Genomic DNA, 18848 nt, shown 5'->3' on the forward strand with positions numbered 1-18848 from the left:
TAATTTTATTAACACTACTAAATTTGAGTTCGACACTTAATCTAAACAGCAAACATACATGTAAGAATTAAATTGCACTCACTAACACTATCTCATTCTACTAACTATAATTATTATATCTTAACTACCTCTGAAATATATGATGAATCTTGTCTTCTTCAGCTCCAATCTAATCTCCCCCCCCCCCCAAGTCCAAGATCCAGTGCACTTTATAGTACTGTCCCTTAACTCCCCTTGGTGGCTAGGCTTAACATAATATTAACTCTTCACATGCTGTAATTTGTATAATGTCACACCTCAGGTCACCTCAGTGAGGCTGGCAGATGCCAGATGGTCATTAGATCTGAAGTGAGTGGGTCCTTACTTAGCTGTGCGGGTGGGCGGGGCCCAGATCACAACGTCTTGCGAGATCTGGTTAGATCTCACGAGGTGTAACGGCTGTCGGGAATCCTGGGGGAGGCATTTCCCAGGATCTACCGGCTGCGTCCCGTCCCGATTCCAAGCGGGGCGTGGCCGATAGATCACGCCCTTTGTTTCACTCTCCACAGATACTGCTACACTTGCTTAGTTTTCCAGCACTGTTGTTTTTTATTGCATGAATGCAGATCGACTGATATTGCTGATGGCCTTTCTGACTGTCTAGAAAGAGTTGGAGTCAAAGAGCTTCAGGGGCTTCAGTGACCTTAATTGCCTCAGGAAGCTCTGCGATAGTCCAGCAGTTGATTGCAGGGCTGTTTTTTGCTGGTGGTGATCCAAGCCCCTGGTTAAACATAGCTTTGTTATCCGCTGCCCGTTACAATTGCAAATGCCTACCCCCACCATTGAGCAATGTCTGCAATTCTCAGTAGCCAATAAGTCATGGGTGGTACTGAGGCACAGTAGTTAGCACTGCTGCCTCACAGCGCCAGGGGCCTGGGTTCGATTCCGGCCTTGGGTGTGACTGTGTGAAGTTTGCACGTTCTCCCAGCGTCTGCATGGGTTTCCTCCGAAAGCTCTGGCTTTCTCCCACAGTCCAAAGATGTGCAGGTTAGGTAGATTGGCCATGATTAAAAATTACCCCTTAGTGTCCAGAGCTGGTAGGGCGGGGGAGTGGACAAAGGTAGTGTCCCCCTTCAGAGCCTCAGTGCAAACTCAATGGGCCAAATGGCCTCCTTCTGAGCTATAAGGATTCTAAGTCAATGTGTAGCGAGGAGTTGCCAAGCTGAGACTTAACCTTTCGCCATTCTCAGATTTACCTTCACAAGTTACTCATCAAGCAGCATCAGGGCAGTTTAAATGCAAGCCTGGATATATACCTCACTGGTGTTCAGCTTCTGAAAATAGACTTGTCATAATATACATCTAGGTATACAATGGAGTGCAGACAGGCAGTGATTGACACACAGAATGACCAGTAAGCACACAGAACAGAGCAGCCAATCACCAGACAGGACACAACCACTATAAAGCCAGAGGGCACCGGTTTTCCTGCTTTCTCGGGGCCCAGCCTCTGAGACAGTCAGAATTAGTGAGCTGGCCAGTGCAAACACCATGTGGTAGCCAGTAAGTCGGGTTAGGCTAGTATCAGGTCTCCAGTCTAGTCAGCATAGTGTCTACCCACAGTTGAACATGTATAATAGTTTAGATGTTAAATAAAATCGTGTTGCATCTTATCAAGTGTTGGAGATCTGTCTCTCGCTACACTGCATCAAGTGCAGTCCACATCGTCCCAGCCTACCCAACACATCATGGCACCAGTGAGTGATTCTGAAAATTGACGGGCCTACCTTGAGTGAATCAGCGTTGACCAGCAAACAGATGGACCTACCTTGAGTGAATCAGCGTTGACCATTAAACAGCCATCCAGTGACATGGAAAACGTCTGCCCTCCTCCGCAGCTCCGCATCGCCGGCAACCTCGGTGCAAATTAGAAGACCTTCAAACAAAAGTTCCAACTCTATCTTGAAGCCACCGACCTCGAGGCCGCATCGGATGCCAGGAAGATCGCACTATTCCTCTCCACAGCCGGGGACCACGCCATCCACATCTACAACTCCCTGACATTCGCTGAAGGCGAAGACAAGACAAAATTTAAAACAGTCCTACTGAAGTTCGACAGCCACTGCGACATTGAGATGAGTGAGAGCTTTGAACGGTACGTTTTCCAGCAGAGGCTCCAGGGTAAGGATGAACCTTTTCAATCCTTTCTGACCCATCTCCGCATCCTCGCACAGTCATGTAACTATGACTCGACCTCTGATTCCATGATCCGGGATCAGATTGTTTTCGGTGTCCACTCCGATTCCCTTCCCCAGCAGCTCCTGAAAGTCAAGCAGCTCACCATCACCATCGCCATCGCAACGTGCATTCTCCACGAACATGCTAACAATCGGTACTCCCACATCAGGGTGGCAGAAACGGCAAAGCTAACCTCCCACGAGGCGGAACGGGTGCAGGCGAGAGTATCGACGAGAGTGGCCATTCCGCGTGCTTTTCCCGGGCCCCTGCGCATGCGTGCCACGACCGAGGGGACGGCGAGACCGACGACCAGACTGCGCAAGTGCGTACGTCATTCGACCGCACTGCGCATGCGCGATGGCGCACGGAACGCGCTGACGTTGGCGTCATGACGTGTCTGAATTGTGGCTCCGCCCATTTAAAGCGGCAATGTCCGGCAAAATCACGACGGTGTCTACAGTGTGGCAAGCTTGGCCACTACACAGCCCTTTGCAGATCTGCTCCACTGCCCAGCATCCAGCGATCCCAGCCGCGGCGCAGAAGCATCCGTTCAATACAGCAGGCCATGCCAGACTCAAACCCCGACAGCCCAACAGATCCTGATGCTGCGTGCCTCAAATCTCCATACCGGGTGGGCATCATTACGAAGCATGCGCTGCCTTTCTCCAAGACAGTGAAGCACCTCCCGATCCTCAGCGTGGATCCCGATGACGAGTGGTGTGCTGTCCTCACAGTCAACAAGGCTCGCATCTGGTTCAAACTGGACACCGGCGCATTGGCGAACCTCCTCTCCAAATCCGATCTCGACACTATCCACGTCAGACCAAGCATTCTTCCACCGGCCTGCCAGCTCCTCGACTACAATGGCAATGCCATAGCTGCCAGTGGCTCATGCCAACTCGGAGTTTCCAATAAGTCATTTAAAGCGACACTGCGATTTGAGATCGTGGGACCTGACAGACCATCCCTGCTCGGTGCTCGGGCCTGCAAACTCCTGCGAGTCCACACCATGTCATCCTCACAAGCGACGGCCTCACCTGATGAGAACTTCCAGGCTGAAATTGATGACATCATCAAACCAAACACCACCCCTGTGATCCACGCACCACGTCGGGTGCTGGCACCCCTCAAGGACCGCCTCAATCAGCCGGTACAGGACCTCCAGGACCAGGGCATCATATCAAAGGTCACAGAACCCACGGACTGGGTCAGCTATACATCTATGTATACAATGGAGTGCAGACAGACAGTGATTGACACACAGTATGACTAGTAAGCACACAGTCAGAATTAGTGAGCTGGCCCGTGCAAACACCATGTGGTAGCTAGTAAGTCTGGTTAGGCTAGTACCAGGTCTCCAGTCAAGTCAGCATAGTGTCAACCCACAGTTGAACATGTATAATAGTTTAGATGTTAAATAAAATCGTGTTGCATCTTATCAAGTGTTGGAGGTCTGTCTCTTGCTACACTGCATCAAGTGCAGTCCACATCGACCCAGAGTAAGAGTAAAAGGGGAGAAAATGGCATTTTTCTTTCCCTAAATATCACAACGTTGTTTTTATATTTACTCTTGGTCTGCTCATTCCACAGTAATGAAACCCGTTCCGGAGCAGCACAAAGCCTACGAGGCAGATCGAGAAGCAGCAGCCACAGAGCTTACTCAAAGGGCAGCACAAAGCAGAGTGTCCCTGCCAATAGCCGCTCCCAGTCAGCCAAATCACCGTGTACAAGTCCTCAGAATAAAAACAGCAAATCGACTGACAAAATAGTAAGTATTGAGGCCAATTATATCATTTGCAGTATGACAATTCATGAGATTCTAAAAAAATAATCTTTACTTGGGGCCATGCAAAATAAAGTGTAGTTTCACAAAGAGAAGTACTTAAGTAGAGAATCTGACTGCAATCAGCCATGAACTCTTATCTCCTGATCCCTACCCACCCCCGCAACACCCCTCGAACCCCACTGTGATTAACATCCATTCGCCTGATTCTGTTATTCTCTGGATCTTATTAATTTCTCAGTCATAGGTTCCAGTTTTCTTTTGTCACAATCTCCTACTATCCAAATATTTTAATTCCCAGTTACGGATCTAAATGCTTTGGATGTCCAGGTGACTGTCGTTCTGGACTAGGCCAGTATGAGGACTGGCAATAAATTCACATTGATCCACCATCCATTTCGCACAATGAAGCCCAGAGCAAAGCTGGGTGTTACTGACCCCGGCCTTGTAGCTCTTAACTGTACACTGTAAAAAGGACAGGCACGGAGCGGGCACTAAGTTCCAGAATTGCCCATTGCAGTGCTGTTGAACCACTGACATGGACTTGTCAAAGCAATGATCAATCACCCATTATACAGCCTACTCGATGTCTGTGCAGTGATCATAAAGGCAAATCAGACTTGAGTTCATAATAGGTTAGTCGATCTGTTATTCTTCATTTTAAACAATATTGACCAGCCTGCCTTGAATTTCTTATTACTTGCACATTACTCAAGCTTTTTCCATCTGAAGCAATTTGAAATTGTGTTGCGATGCCACATAGTCATTCCTCATGGCAAATTCAGCAAGTTATTTCACCAATTTTATGGTCCCACCGTTTTCCTCAATATGCCAAATTTTTACTTTATTCAACCCTCTGTGGAAAATAATGAAACCTGTGACCTGATATCCAGTTGATGCATACTTGTATAATATGCTCTGCATTTCCATTAATGAGAATAGAATGATTTTCTCTAACTAAGCTGAAATTCGTTTGCCATTTTCTCACCTGAAATTCTTGTGCTGTTTGGCCAAGTTGTTGACTGTAAACAGCACTCACATTGACTTGGCAAGAACTGTTAAGCAATGCACTAAAACAGTGAACAGTTACAAAAGGGGTCCATATCTTTGGAAAGTAGTGTTTAACCTCTTCTTGTTTTCTGGATACCGAGAAGAGGACCGTGTGATTTTCACCACAACAATGTGACCTGCAAATGACATGATGATGCTTTTCAATGCAATTTACTTCATCATTCCATCTGCACGCAAAAAGAAAGTTTGCTAAACAATTTCCGTGAAGGTTGTGCCCTTGAAATTGAGAAGGGATCTAAGGAAAGTAACAAGATGATGGGAGGGTTGGCCCATGGACAATGTGTATAAGGAGTATGCTTCTGGAATCTTGGAACTAATTTAATAACAGGGACTTGACTGAAAGTAATCAAGGGACATTCAATCATTTTCAATTTCTATTGAGAGATGCAGACTGAATGACCAGGTCAAGTCTACAACTAATCTTGAACTTTCCATTTGTCCAAATCAACCAGTGAAGATCTTTAATTTCAGTTTTAAACCTTCCCAGAAACAGAGCTGAGCGATGGAGTTCTATCCTGAGTAGTATTCGTTGAAGTTCACGAAGTACATTGGCAGCCTTGGCTTACTTCCCAGTGAATAACAGTCCACCATACATATCGATCCCCTTTCAAAACCATGGCTCAATTCTCTGGCCGTTCGCTCGCAGCGGGATTCTCTGATGCCACCAGTAGCGCACCCCCGCTTACGGGTTTCCCAACGGCTTCAATGGGAGTAGAGAATCCGGCTGCCAGCGAACAGTGTGTCAAGTTCTCTGTCCTCGCCAGCAGCAGTGGCGGGATGGACTCACAATGTAGAATCCCGGCCCATAGATCAGTTTTTTGAACGTGCAGGAAACAGCAACACGCTGTGGATTATTGTGGATTGGCTTAATACAATAATGCAGAGGAAGTGTAATGAAGGAGAAGCAAATGAGAAAGATACAATCCATTCTTGGCATTGTTTTCCTTCAACTTCATCAGAATAAAGCTGCATGGGTTTAGGAAATGTCTGACTTAGAGAGTAGAGGGTGGGGAATAATGCTGTCCAGTTTGTCCAAAGCAGGAAATTAGTTAAAGCATGGATGGCACGGTGGCATAGTGGTTAGCATTGCTGCCTCACAGCACCAGGTATCTCGGTTAAATTCTGGCGTTGGGTGACTGTGTGGAGTTTGTACATTCTCCCTGGGTGGAGAATTGGAGCCATTGACGCCAGCGCAGTTGGTGCAGCGCCGGTCGGGGGCCACTCTACGCGGCCCCCCCCCCGCGATTCTCTGCCCAGGATGGGCCGAGTGGCCGCAAAAAAAATCCGAGTCCCACCGCCGCCATCCACGTGTGGTCTTACCTGGCGGCCCTTGGTGTGTATCCTTTCAGGGGCAGCCTGGTGGGGGGATGGGGGTCCGACCCCAGGGAGGGCCTCCGGTGTGGCCTGGCCCACGATCGGGGCCTACCGATCGGTGGGCCAGCCTCTTGGGCTAGGGGCCTCTTTTGCTCCGCGAGGGCCCCTGTAGCCCTACGCCATGTTGTGCGGGGCCGGCGCGGAGAAGGAAGCCACCGCATGCGTGCATTGCGCTAGTCGCACTGCACATGCGCAGACCCCCGGCGCCCATTTGACGCCGGGATCGGCAGCTGGAGCGGCATGGGTCGCTCCAGTGCTGTGCTGGCCTACTGAGGAGTTTGGAATCGCTGCTCATGGGGGCCTGTTGACGGCGTCATGAAACGCGACGGTGTTTACGACGGCGTCAACACTTAGCCTCAGTATCAGATAACCCCGCCCTCTGTGTCTGCATGGGTTTCCTGTGGGTGCTCCAGTTTCCTCCCACAATTCAAAGATGTGCCGGTTAGTTGGATTGGCCATGCCAAATTGCCCCTTAGTGTCCAAATGTTAAGTAGGGTTACAGGGGGCTTCTTCCGAGGGTCAGTGCAGACTTGATGGACTGAATGGCCTCCATCTGCACTCTAGTGATTCTATGAATTTAAAAAACTGAATGTCTCTCAAGTGCAATTAAAATAAAATTCAAGTACTTAATTAATCGAGGACTAGTTCATTGATTTATTTGTACCCGGTCCTTTCTAACGAGATCCCAAACTTCTGCCTCTCATACTTTTACTACATGGCATTCCATGGACTACCCGTACCAAAATCTATTTCTATAAATTCAATAGCATATTCCTGTTTTTCAGATCATAATAATAATCTTTATTATTGTCACAAGTAGGCTTACATTATCACTGCAATGAAGTTACTGTGAAAAGTACCTTGTCGCCACATTCCGCCACCTTTTAGGGTACACTGAGAGAGAATTCAGAATGTCCGATTCACTCCACACAGTGACCCAAGCCAGGAACCGAACCTGGGGCCCTGGCGCTGTGAAGCAACAGTACTAACCACTGTGCTACCGTGCTGCCAGATGCTAAGCAGATGATTAAGCCTCCAATTTAACTTCAAGTTTACTTGGAATTTCATAGTCTTTATAAAGCCCAAACACTACCCATCCTAATGGAAGGAAGCAAAATATGTTGCCTCAGGTCAGAAAATGAACAAAGGTCATGAGTGGCAGAATTCCTCTACTTATACCCTCAGAACGTCTAGACAATTGGTCGGCAACCTCTGGAAGAGCCATTTTTTGTAATGTAAACAAAACTACAATGGGCGCGATCCTCCGGCCACGCTGCGCTGGAATAGCATCTCGTCACGGTGCACTGTGGCCAGCGAAAGCCGGGGGACCCCGCTCATGGGATCCACCCGGCTCACAACACCTTGTGAGATTCAACATAACCTTGCAAGATGTTGCAAGGAGAATCCTGCGTTTTTGGCAAATCTGCATATTGGAGCGAGGCAGTAAGCCTTACTCTAAAGTGCAAATTCCTGAGGTACCTGAGGCTTTGGGATTCAGCCCCTTCACCTCGGGGACCTCAAACGAGTGCCATTTGGTACTGGTCCCCACAAATGGGGACCAGATGGAACGACACTTGTGGGGGTCTCCAAGGGGATCAGAGGCCTCCAGCTGCATGCCCTTTGGGCTGGGTGCTGCCCTGGTGTTGCTGGTGCCACCTGGGCACCTTTGCAGTACCAGCTTGACACCCTGGCAGTGCCATCTGGGTTCCAGCCTGGCACTGCCAGGTTGGTGGTGCCAAGCTGGCATTTTTTTGTGCATATGTAATTGGGCTGCGGTTGCCCACAGGGGGAGGGGGGAGCCTCCCATGTTGTGTTCGGGCTGGGGGTAGGTCGAGTATTTTGTTTGTGGGTCTTGGAGATTGGGATGGCATTTAAAAATGCGTCCCGATCTCTCACTACAATGGGAAGTTCCGGCGAGCAGAGCTCCCATCGTAAAAAACAGGGCCACTGCGAGGACCAGAAAACACGCAGCTAAACATGCTTGCTAGGGGACTTTGTTCCCCTTTGGGAAGATCGTGCCCCATATTTAAAGAAATGAAATGAAAATGAAAATCGTTTATTGTCACAAGTAGGCCTCAAATGAAGTTACTGTGAAAAGCCCCTAGTCGCCACATTCCGGCACCTGTTCCGGGAGGCTGGTACGGGAATTGAACCGTGCTGCTGGCCTGCCTTAGTCTGCTTTAAAAGCCAGCTATTTAGCTCTGTGCTAAACCAGCCCCGATAATAATAATAATCACGTATTGTCACAAGTGGACTTTAATGAAGTTACTGTGAAAAGCCCCTAGTCGCCACATTCCGCCGGCTGTTCGGGGAGGCTGGAACGGGAATTGAACCCGCGCTGCTGCCTTGTTCCGCATTACAAGCCAGCTATTTAGCCCAGTGTGCTAAACCAGCCCCTGCAGTGAAGAACTGCAGCGAAGAAGTATCATCGACTCAAAACCATAGTTCTGCTCCTCTCTCCACAGATGCTGCCAAGATCTGCTGAGCTTTTTCAACACTTTCTGTTTTTATTTCAGATTTCCAACATGTTATATTTTGCTTTTATTACAATGAAAAACAAGGCAGAGACAAATTCCAACAACATTGTAAAGGTCTTTATTCACAAAAAAGGGAGTGAAATGAATGATACTTCCTCACAAGTACAATGGGGGGAGTCTTACGAGCCCCATCGTGGTGGGGTTCGGGGCAGACTATTACAGCGAGCCGTTCAAATGTCCATTGGCTTTGACGGGACTGGAAAATCCCGCCAGCGGGAGGGGCAGTAAATTTCTGCTCTGTAGTAATCAGAGTTTTGAAAAAATGAAACAAGCCATTGAATTACCATAAAAATGATTCAGACTGATCAAGGTCGGGAACCACGCATGAAGCCTTAATGAGCTGCATGTGATTCAGGAGCTGCAGGTTGGCAGGCCCTTCTGTTAGGTCCTATAGGTTTACAAATGATGCAAGGTAAAATACTGGATTGAATCACTGAAAGGCAAACTAGATGGTACAAATATGCAAGAAATATGCTGCGGGGATAGATGGATGACATATTATGCCAGGAAATTGTGTGCCTTCTGATCAAAGAGTAGGACTGACGGTGTCCATGTGGAATGTCCTCATCCTGTCCCAATTGAAAAGCATTATGTAGACTAATCCTGGAATTGAGAGAAAATGGGACAATTTGTTTCTTAATTAGGGACATCTTCATCGTGAAAAAGTGTTTAGCAAACCTATCTTTCTGCGCAGTTTTGCAAATGAAGTGGAAATTCATCACAGCGTCATTTATGTGTGACATCATGGTGGTTCAAAAATCTACATACACGTGTTTGAAGCCTCTCCCAGGCTCTGAGTAAAGATTTACTGCATGGGTTGCAGGAAGACTCTGCAGCAAATTCAGAGGTCGGAGATCCCTACGGCTACCGACTTCCTTACAGTTCAGTTGGCGAGTTCAGCGGAAAGCCCAAGTATGTTTGGTAGCCCACCTGTGCTGAGTGAACTGACCACAGCTGACGTGGTAGTAAGATCTTACGGGTTTGGAGGAGCAAATTAGGATGAGAGCAGATCTCTCAGATGTGGAGCTGGCATCAGTATCGAAACAGTGGACGAAATAGCCTCCATCCTGCGCAATAAAATGTTCTGCTAAGGTTTCACAGTGTGATAAACACTGATGCTTTCATGAAATAGCCCTTTCATTAATCACTTCACACAGCTCATTAAATATGCATCACTATTCAGGAGATTAACCTAACATTAACATGTAAAACCGGTGTTAAACTGCTTATGCCGGTGTATGATGATTGCGTCTAACTGAAGCCAGCAGTGTTATTTTATTCCTTTCCAGTCCTTCATTTCAGTGTTTAATGCAAGTCTAATTTAAGTGAATTGCTTGTGTTGCTGTAGCTTTTGAAACATGGGGTCTAAGCACAGCTGGTTGTAAAAGTGAATGGAGTAGAAAAATTGTTCATTCCCATTACGCTGCCTCAACAATGGCTCAGAAGATTTCAGGTTCTTTGTCCCATTGGAATAACAATAGCTCACACTGTCGCTCAGCGTGTTGTCAGCTTTCTAACTTTTCTTTTACAGAATCTTAATGATCATTTGAATTTAAAAAGTGCTGACCAAATATTGCTTCACACGAGTCAATACTTGAGCTACAGGAATTTTTTTTCAGTCAAATATAATCTAACCTGTAACGTCCTTAGCTTGTCTCTTAACTTCTCCCCCTATCAGAGTGAAATTATGCTTTTTGAAAATTTGACTTAAAAAATCAAGATGAGTATGAAAGAGGAAAGTCTACTTTCTATTTATGTTCTTGATTCATAACATAATTAACAGGCAGAATTTCACGCCTACAGTTGTCTAGAACCTTTGCTACTTCCTGTAATTGAGTGGAAAGCATTACCTCGAGAATGGACCTTTATCAAAATGCTATTAACTATGTGTTACTTCATTAGAAATGCTGAGGAACCTATGGAAAATAAGCACAAAGACAGGTTTCTAAACATGGCCTCTGTCAGGCTGAAAAGTACATTGCCTCTTTAAAGATGCGGCATAATGGGCAATAGTGTGTTGGAAGACACTGGTCTTTCATTTCCAGGTTGTATGTTCAGATCCAACCCTGACTGATGGTGGCTATAAGAGCTCTGTTTGGACGGAATCACACACTTACTGGCACAGACCCCACTGATGATAATGAGTGTTTAACTGCAAGAAATGGATATGTCCCACAGATGCGGTCAGTATACTGTTCTGAGGTGGGAGTTGAAGCATGTTGTTGCCAGTGTAGAAAGAGCTCTAAGCTATATCTAAAAAAACCAATTTATATTTATACAGCACTTCTAACAAGGTGCTTCACAGGAGCTTCATTTAACAAGATGCTTCACAGGAGCTTCATAAAACAAAGTGTGACACCATGCAGTGTGAGGAGTCATCAGTTGATCTGATGACCAAAGTTTGGTCAAAGAGGTATAAGAGATATTTTAAAGAAGAAAGTGAGGTGGAGAGGCAACAAGGTGTATTCCTGAACTTGGAGGCAAGGCTACTGAAGGCACAGCCACCAAAGCATAAGATTAAAATTGAGGTGCATAAGACAAGTAGAGAAGTGCCGCTATCTCAAGCGGCTGTGAGAAGGAGGAAATTAAAGAAAAAGGGAGGGGCAAGGCCATGAGGAACATTTAAAAGGATGTGAATTGAAAAATGGTGTCGTTGTTCAACCAGGAGCCTATGTAGGCCTGTGAGCACACGAGTGATACGGCAACAATATTTGGTGTGAGGTAAGACATGGGCAGCCGCGTTTTGGATGATCTCATGTTTATGGAGGGTAGAATGTCAGGAGTGCGTCAGAGTAGTAAATTTAGTGGTTACAATGGCACAAATGAGGGTTTCAGCAGCATATGAGCTGAGACAGGACAACATAGGGTGATGTTAGTTGGTCGAAATAGGTAGTCTTAGTGTTGACACGAAAATTAGGTTGGAAGCTCATCTCAGGATCAAATGTGACACAAAGCTTGCGGACAAGCTGGCTTGATCTCAGACAGTTGCTAGGGAGAGGAATGGAGTCAGTAGCTGGGGAATGAACAAAAAGCAATGAATTTGTATGGCACAGTGGTGCAGTGGTTAGCACTGCTGCCTCATGTCATCAAATACCCGGGTTTGATCCCGGCCCCGGGTCACTGTCTATGGGTGTCACCCCACAATCCAAAGTTGTGCAGGGTAGGTGGATTGGCCACGCTAAATTGCCCCTTAATTGGAAAAAGCAATGAATTTAACCTTCTCAATAATGGATTGAAGAAAATTTCTGTTCATCAATTACTGCATGTCGGATTAGCAGTCTGATAATGTAGCAACAGTGGAGGAGTTGAGAGAGGTGGTGGTGAGACAGAGCTAGGAGTTGTCAGTCTACATGTGAGAATTAGTGCTGTGCTTTCAGATGATGTTGCTGAGGGGCAGCATGTAGGCAAGATATAGAAGGGGACCAAGGATAGATCCTTGGTGGGCACCAGAGGCAGGAAGAACCACCATTGCAAGTTATTCTCTGGCGATGATTAGATATGATGTGGAGATTCCGGCGTTGGACTGGGGTGGGCACAGTAAGAAGTTTTACAACACCAGGTTAAGGTCCAACAGGCTTATTTGGAATCACTAGCTTTCGGAGCGTAGCTCCTTCATCAGGCACTCACCTGATGTTATTTATGACTTTGGTAATAGTAGTTTAGGAACTGCGGCAGGAGCAGAAACCTGATTCAAACATAGAGTTCCGGGAAAGATTTTGAGGTGACAACATGTTGAAGGACTTTGGGAGAGAAAAGTGAGGTTGGAGTTGGGTCTATGGTTTGAAAGGATGGGCCAGTGATTGCTTTTTTCAGAAGACGGGCTGATGATGGCAGATTTAAAGAAAAGAGGCACAACACCTGAAGAAAGAGAACATGGAGATCAGGAGTTTGGGTGATCAGCAGTTTAGTGGGAATAGGATCGAATGAACAAGAGGTGGATCTCATAGATACAATGAGCTCAGAGAGGGCAGGGCATGATGGGAGATAGGAAATAAATGAGAAAGGTACAAGTTCAAGTATTGGGGAGAGTATTATAGGAAGTTTAGCCAGATTGGGACGTGGCAGAGGCAGCTGATAAATATTCTTGATTTTAGCAACAAAGAAGTCCATGACCTCCTAACACTTAGTGTAGGAGCTGAAGGTGTGGGGACAGGGAAGATAGGTTTAAGAAGATAGTTTGCAGGAGAGACAAGAAGCTAGGTTAATGTTTTCATTCCAGAATGATTCTGGAAGAGTGAATAGTTTTAGCAGATGAAAACCCGGACATGACAATGTTTTAAGTGTTATGTTTGAACAGTTTTGCGCTTGTGCGTGATGATGCCTGATTCTGTTCCTTAGTACTTACATCTTTAATCGCAGTCAATGCAAGTTCACGACACCACAAAGGCAATATTGCTCATAAGAACATAAAAGCTTAAGAATGAGAAGCTGCAATAGGCCCCTTGAGTCTGCTTCAACATTCAACAAAATCAGGGCTGATCTTGGAGCTCAACTCCACTAACTCCCTCAGTAGCCAAAAGTCTTTGAACCTCTGTCGTGAACATACTCAATGAGTGAGTATCTGCAGGTCTCTGTGGTAAAGAATTCCAAAGATCTACAACCCTTTATGTGAAGAGATTTTTCCCCATCTCAGTCCAAAATGGCCGATCCCTTATCGTGTGACCCCATGTTCTAAATCTCCCTGCCAGGGGAACAACTTTCTCATCATTTCCCATCAAGCCCTTAAGAATTTTACATGTTTCAATTAGAACACCTCTTATCTTTGTAAACCCCAGGGAATATAGATATAATCTACATAATCTCGCCTCTTCAGACAATTCCCTCATTCCAGGAATCAATCTGATAAACCTTCATTGCACTTCTTTTAGGGCAAGTATATCTGGTGGGATTCTTCCAAATCCCCCGATGGCTCGACGCCGGCGTAAATAAATGGCGCGAACCACTCCGGCGTCGGGCCAACCGGAAGTTGCAGAATCCTCCGCATTTCTGGGGGCTAGGCCAGTGCCGAAGGGCCAGTGCGCGTTAACGCATGCGCAGAACCGCCGGAGTAGTTCCGCGCATGCGCAGACAGGCCAGCGTATTCTGCCGCATGCGCAGGGGGTGTCTTCTCCATGCCGGCCATGGCGGAGCCCTACAGAGGCCGGCGCGGAAGGAAGGAGTGCCCCCATGGCACAGGCCCGCCCGCAGATCGGTGGACCCCGATCGCGGGCCAGGCCACCGTGGGAACCCCCCCGGGCCCGGATCCCCCCGCGCCTCCCCGAGGACCGCACCAGCCGGCCTACCAGCCAGGTCCCGCCGTGAGGGACCATGTCCATTTCATGCCGGCAGGACTGGCCAGAAACCGATGGCTGCTCGGCCCATCGGGGCCCGGAGAATTGCCGGGGGGGTGGGGGGGGCCGCTGCCAACGGCCCCCGACTGGCCTGGCAAGATCCCCGACCGCATGGCGTGATCCCAGTGGGGCTCAGAGAATCCCGCCATCCTTCCTTAGGTAAGGAGGTCATAACTGCACATAATGCTCCAGGTGTGACCATACCAATGCCTTGTATAATTGTAGTAAGGCTTTTTTTACTGCTATACTCCAATCCCTCTGTACCGAACGTTAACAGACATCTGCCTACTTAATTGCTTTCTGTGCCTACTTGTTTACATTTTAGGATTCTTGTACAAGGGCACCCAAGTCTCCCTGAATGTAAGCAGTCTCTAGCATTCAAAAAATATTCTGCTCCTTTTTATTTTTCCTACCAAAACTGAAACCAACTCCAACACATTGTATTCCTTCTCACATGTTTTTTCCCACTCTCCACCATCTCTTTATCCCTCTCTAGCCTCTTTGCAGCCTCCTCACCACCTACTTTCCCACCTAACTTTCTATCATCAGCAAATTTGGATGCGTTACACTTAATCCTCTCATCTACGTCATCGATAAAGATTGTAAATGGCTGAGACACGCGCTGATCTTAGCAATAACCCGCCAGTTACAGCCTGCCAACCTAGCCATGTCCCATTTACTCCCATTCTCTGTTTTCTGTCCTTTAATCAATCTTCTACGCATGTTAATATATTATCACTTTCCCCAATCTCACAAGCCCTAATTTTGGGGTGTCTCGAAAGGGATTTTCAAGCACCAGAACGATAGGTAGAATTAACATTAGTATTAACAATGGTGATCCTTAGAATATGAGCAAAATTATGAAAAATAATTATATTAAATTCTACTGAACAATGGAGAGCATGTTTAAACATGTTTTATATTCTAGGGATTGGATGTTCCGGTCCCGCCCACCCTGAGACCAGACATTCCCATCCGAGATGAACGGACGTTTGCATGCCCATCAAATTTTCCATCCCGTCCATGATGATTCCTGTTGCGGACGAAACCGGAAAACGTACCCCTCGCTCTTTTTCTCCCCTTAATTATTTATGATTTCTTCTTGTAACAAGTATTAAAATATAAACAATTATTTTAAGCTGTTACAATTGTTTACATCACAACTGTCCAAACATGCAACCTTGTAGCTTTTAAAAGCGATAGATGGTTACAAGTATATCTGGTGAATTTGTTTTGAGCTTCACCCATCTGATCTGCATGCGGCCATTAACCTTTATAGTCAGGCATTGTGGATGTGATTGAAAGTCCAGTTACCTGTTTAGACCTGAATACCCAGTGAAATAGTCCCAACCAGCTCTCGAACTGGATGTTACCCATCAATGCTGCAGGGTCTCTATTTAGTGCACTGTTCCAGAAAACTCAATCAATTTTCTTGCCAATGCCCAAGTGCAAGGCAGTGCACTGATGCTACCTAACTCCCCTCTTGTGCTTTCACTTAAAGCCAGCAGTGGGTGATCTCCAGCTCTTTTTGAGAACTCAGAAGGTTTTGCACGCTGACACCTGGGTGACTGGGAGGAACAGCTGGGAAGAGCAGCATTATTCATCGCAGTTGTTACCTCCCCAGGGATAGGTAGCTAAATGAAAGAGCTATCGCGTTGCAGAGGGCGAGACAGGATTAGCAATCAAATGCAGTCAGCATCCTCTTATACTTCTTGTCACACCTTAACATTTGGACCACCGCAGCCATTTTAAATATATTTCATGACAGCATTCGAAGTGAAGTGGCAAAGGCATACAACCAGATCACTGCAGATAAACCAGTGCTAATGATTTCAGATTAGCTGTCTGTTACAAATGTTTCAATTAGGGAGCTATAAATGTGATTGTTTTGAATGATTGGGTGTGCAGAGTAGGAAAACAAATAATGTCTGTGAATCCTGCTGACCTCCAAGAGAGAAAACAAATAGGTGAGAAACATTAATTTGTCTGAACTTTGAATAACACTGAATACGTTCAGAATATTTAGATTAAACATTTCTGAAATGGAAGCTGCAGTTAAGTGAGATGCCCACACAATGAATTACCCACATGCCCACAAAATGAATTGTTGATGTCCTGACAATTTAAATGAACAATCTTCGAATGGTGCAGCACATTCATTTTTTGCAACCACAGATAGCTGGAGTTTTGCAAAACGATGCAGCCCATCGGAACTAGGGTTTGAAGTCTCAATGGTGCAACAATTTTTTTTTACCTTACTTCCCACCGTGTAAAATTCAGAACCTCCTTTCAAACCGGAAGTAATGTCACTGTGCCTTTGTTGCTCAACAGCATGGCTACGTCCATCTTAATCAGATGGTCTTCAGTGACAGCTTGGAGTCCCAGGACTGCCTGTCACTTCAGCTCACTGCCCACAGTTGGGGTGTGACAGGAGGACGAACAGTTCTTAAATCAGACTTTAGATGGAGTGCTTCACTTGGGCGGGAATCAATTCAGTCAAAAGGGTAAGGAAAGGAGCAGGTTAATATGCATTCACATCATTTGCAGCCAAGTTATTAAGGAGCCTTAAGGAGGAAGTGTATTGGATAGAGGGACTTTTATTTCAAGAGATTTTTATTTTGCTGAGGTTTGACTCTAGCTGTATTGCAAAATTTTATACAACTGTATAAATTAGCGAAGTTCTCTGGTGCAATTGCAGGTTTTACCCCAAGCTGCAATTTTCAATTATATTTTACATTGTGCGAAATAAACCATACAGATTCTCATCTTTCTGTGTCATTTTTACTGTGACATGTTACAATCCTGCAATGAACGCTTTTGAGTTGTGAGTACTGCTGATCACCAGGTGCAATAAAGCCAATGCCCCAAACCCAATAGTTTGCAGAATCAAAGTAGTTGTATAAAACGGAGGTTTGAGTCCCTTGTTTTTTTTTCACAGCATTCAACAGAAAATACTACCTTTTTAGCAGGTTCTCTGTAGTACTGTACATTGGCACAACAATGCGTTATCACATGGGACAGCAGAATATGGTGTCTTTGTCACATTCTCTGTAACAACAGACCATTGCCCATTTTAACCTAGCTGCCGAGAGAGGAGGAAGCACTGCAGTTGATCCTCCCCACACTGATGGAGATTAGAACAGCAGAAGCTTACTTAATTGGGTCTCTCGGCATCCATCCACTATCGCCTGACTGCAAGTACTCAGCACTTCTGCACAGATACATGGGTGCAAGGGACATAAACAGAGTGAGTAAAGTGTATTTTACCTCAAAGGCATTGCCCAATATGGTACAGGACCATCATGCAGTCCCGGAAGATTCCAGGATGCCGAGTAACAATAGATACTGCAATGAGCTTATGTGCTTACCAGGATAGGAAAAGAGGACTTCAGCCACTGTTTCTGTTCAGAGTCACTGTTCAGTCATCTGTACTGGAAATGTGAGTGTGAGTACAGATCACATCAGGGCAGACTTGATTGAGCTTGACTCTGATGCCCACCATGGTAAAAGGATTTGTTGTTATTCATTATAGACTCACACATGAAGAATTGCCACTCATGTAAATATGTCTGCCAATGGCTGCAGATCAACACTAAAGCACAAGGCAGTGCTGGGTCAAATATTTACCATATCGTATTTCCACAGACAATACTGGTTAACAGTGTTGGCCATTTTATGTTATGAGAAAGGACAGGAATAGTTCATGAATAAGGCTGCCATTCACTCGCTCCTCAATGTTAAAACCAGCTTTGCTTTGTTCCCCATCCAGCCTTGATTTGGTTCCAATCTTGCTATAGTTCTCAGACAATGAGTGTTTGTCTTTGTCAATCAGTATATTGAGTTCGGTACTGGTGTTAAGAAAATCTAGCTACCTGTAAAATAAACGTAATTGTACTTAAAGAGCATTCCATATAAAATGTAGTGAACAGTACTTAAAGAATCATTGTGCTTTCCACGTGTTGCACGCCAATCTAGAAATTTTGTTTACATTTTCTTTCTAATACTGCAATCAAAATGAATAAGGGAAAGGTGGGTATTGTCACTAAATTTACAATAAAGGCATACAGGAATAGACAATGTAATTTTTTTAATGTTGTTTAAAAGAAAAACGGAAGTACATTGTGTATGAATATGTGTGAGAGATTGGCTGATGTAAGTTATAATATGGATCTCTGCTAAGTATATATAAAATGTTTTGTTTCTTGAAGGCCCATTTATTCTACACCAGCCAACATTCTCTTCTTTGTTACGTGTCCATAGCGCAAACACTTTAGGAGTTGTAGTTCACCCATATGCTTTGTACCAACAGCATGATCTATAACACAAAAAAACAGCATTTTTGCTACATTCGGGCTTCAACTTTATATCTCACTTAACTTACACATTTAATAATACAGAAGTTTGATATGGAACCAGGCTGGGAAATCGATGGATATTCCCACCCATCCTCAGCCACCGGTCATCCAGTGTGTGTGGCACACAGTTCATTATGTACATTTCATAGTAAATATTAGGATGGTTCACAAATTACAAATG

The 18848-nt window shown here is 45.6% G+C and overlaps 1 protein-coding gene across 4 annotated transcripts in view; it reads left to right on the forward strand.

Moving 5' to 3' along the window:
• Positions 1 to 18848, forward strand: part of srrm4 (serine/arginine repetitive matrix 4) — a 668971-nt gene that overhangs the window by 606576 nt on the left and 43547 nt on the right. For all 4 annotated transcript variants that reach the window (XM_072497014.1, XM_072497020.1, XM_072497038.1 and 1 more), the window contains one exon: positions 3808 to 3985. In XM_072497014.1, the coding sequence (XP_072353115.1) occupies positions 3808 to 3985 (178 nt within the window). The remainder of the gene's footprint in view (positions 1 to 3807; positions 3986 to 18848) is intronic.

Source organism: Scyliorhinus torazame, chromosome 1 (genome assembly GCF_047496885.1).
Source record: "Scyliorhinus torazame isolate Kashiwa2021f chromosome 1, sScyTor2.1, whole genome shotgun sequence".
Lineage (NCBI taxonomy): Eukaryota > Metazoa > Chordata > Chondrichthyes > Carcharhiniformes > Scyliorhinidae > Scyliorhinus > Scyliorhinus torazame.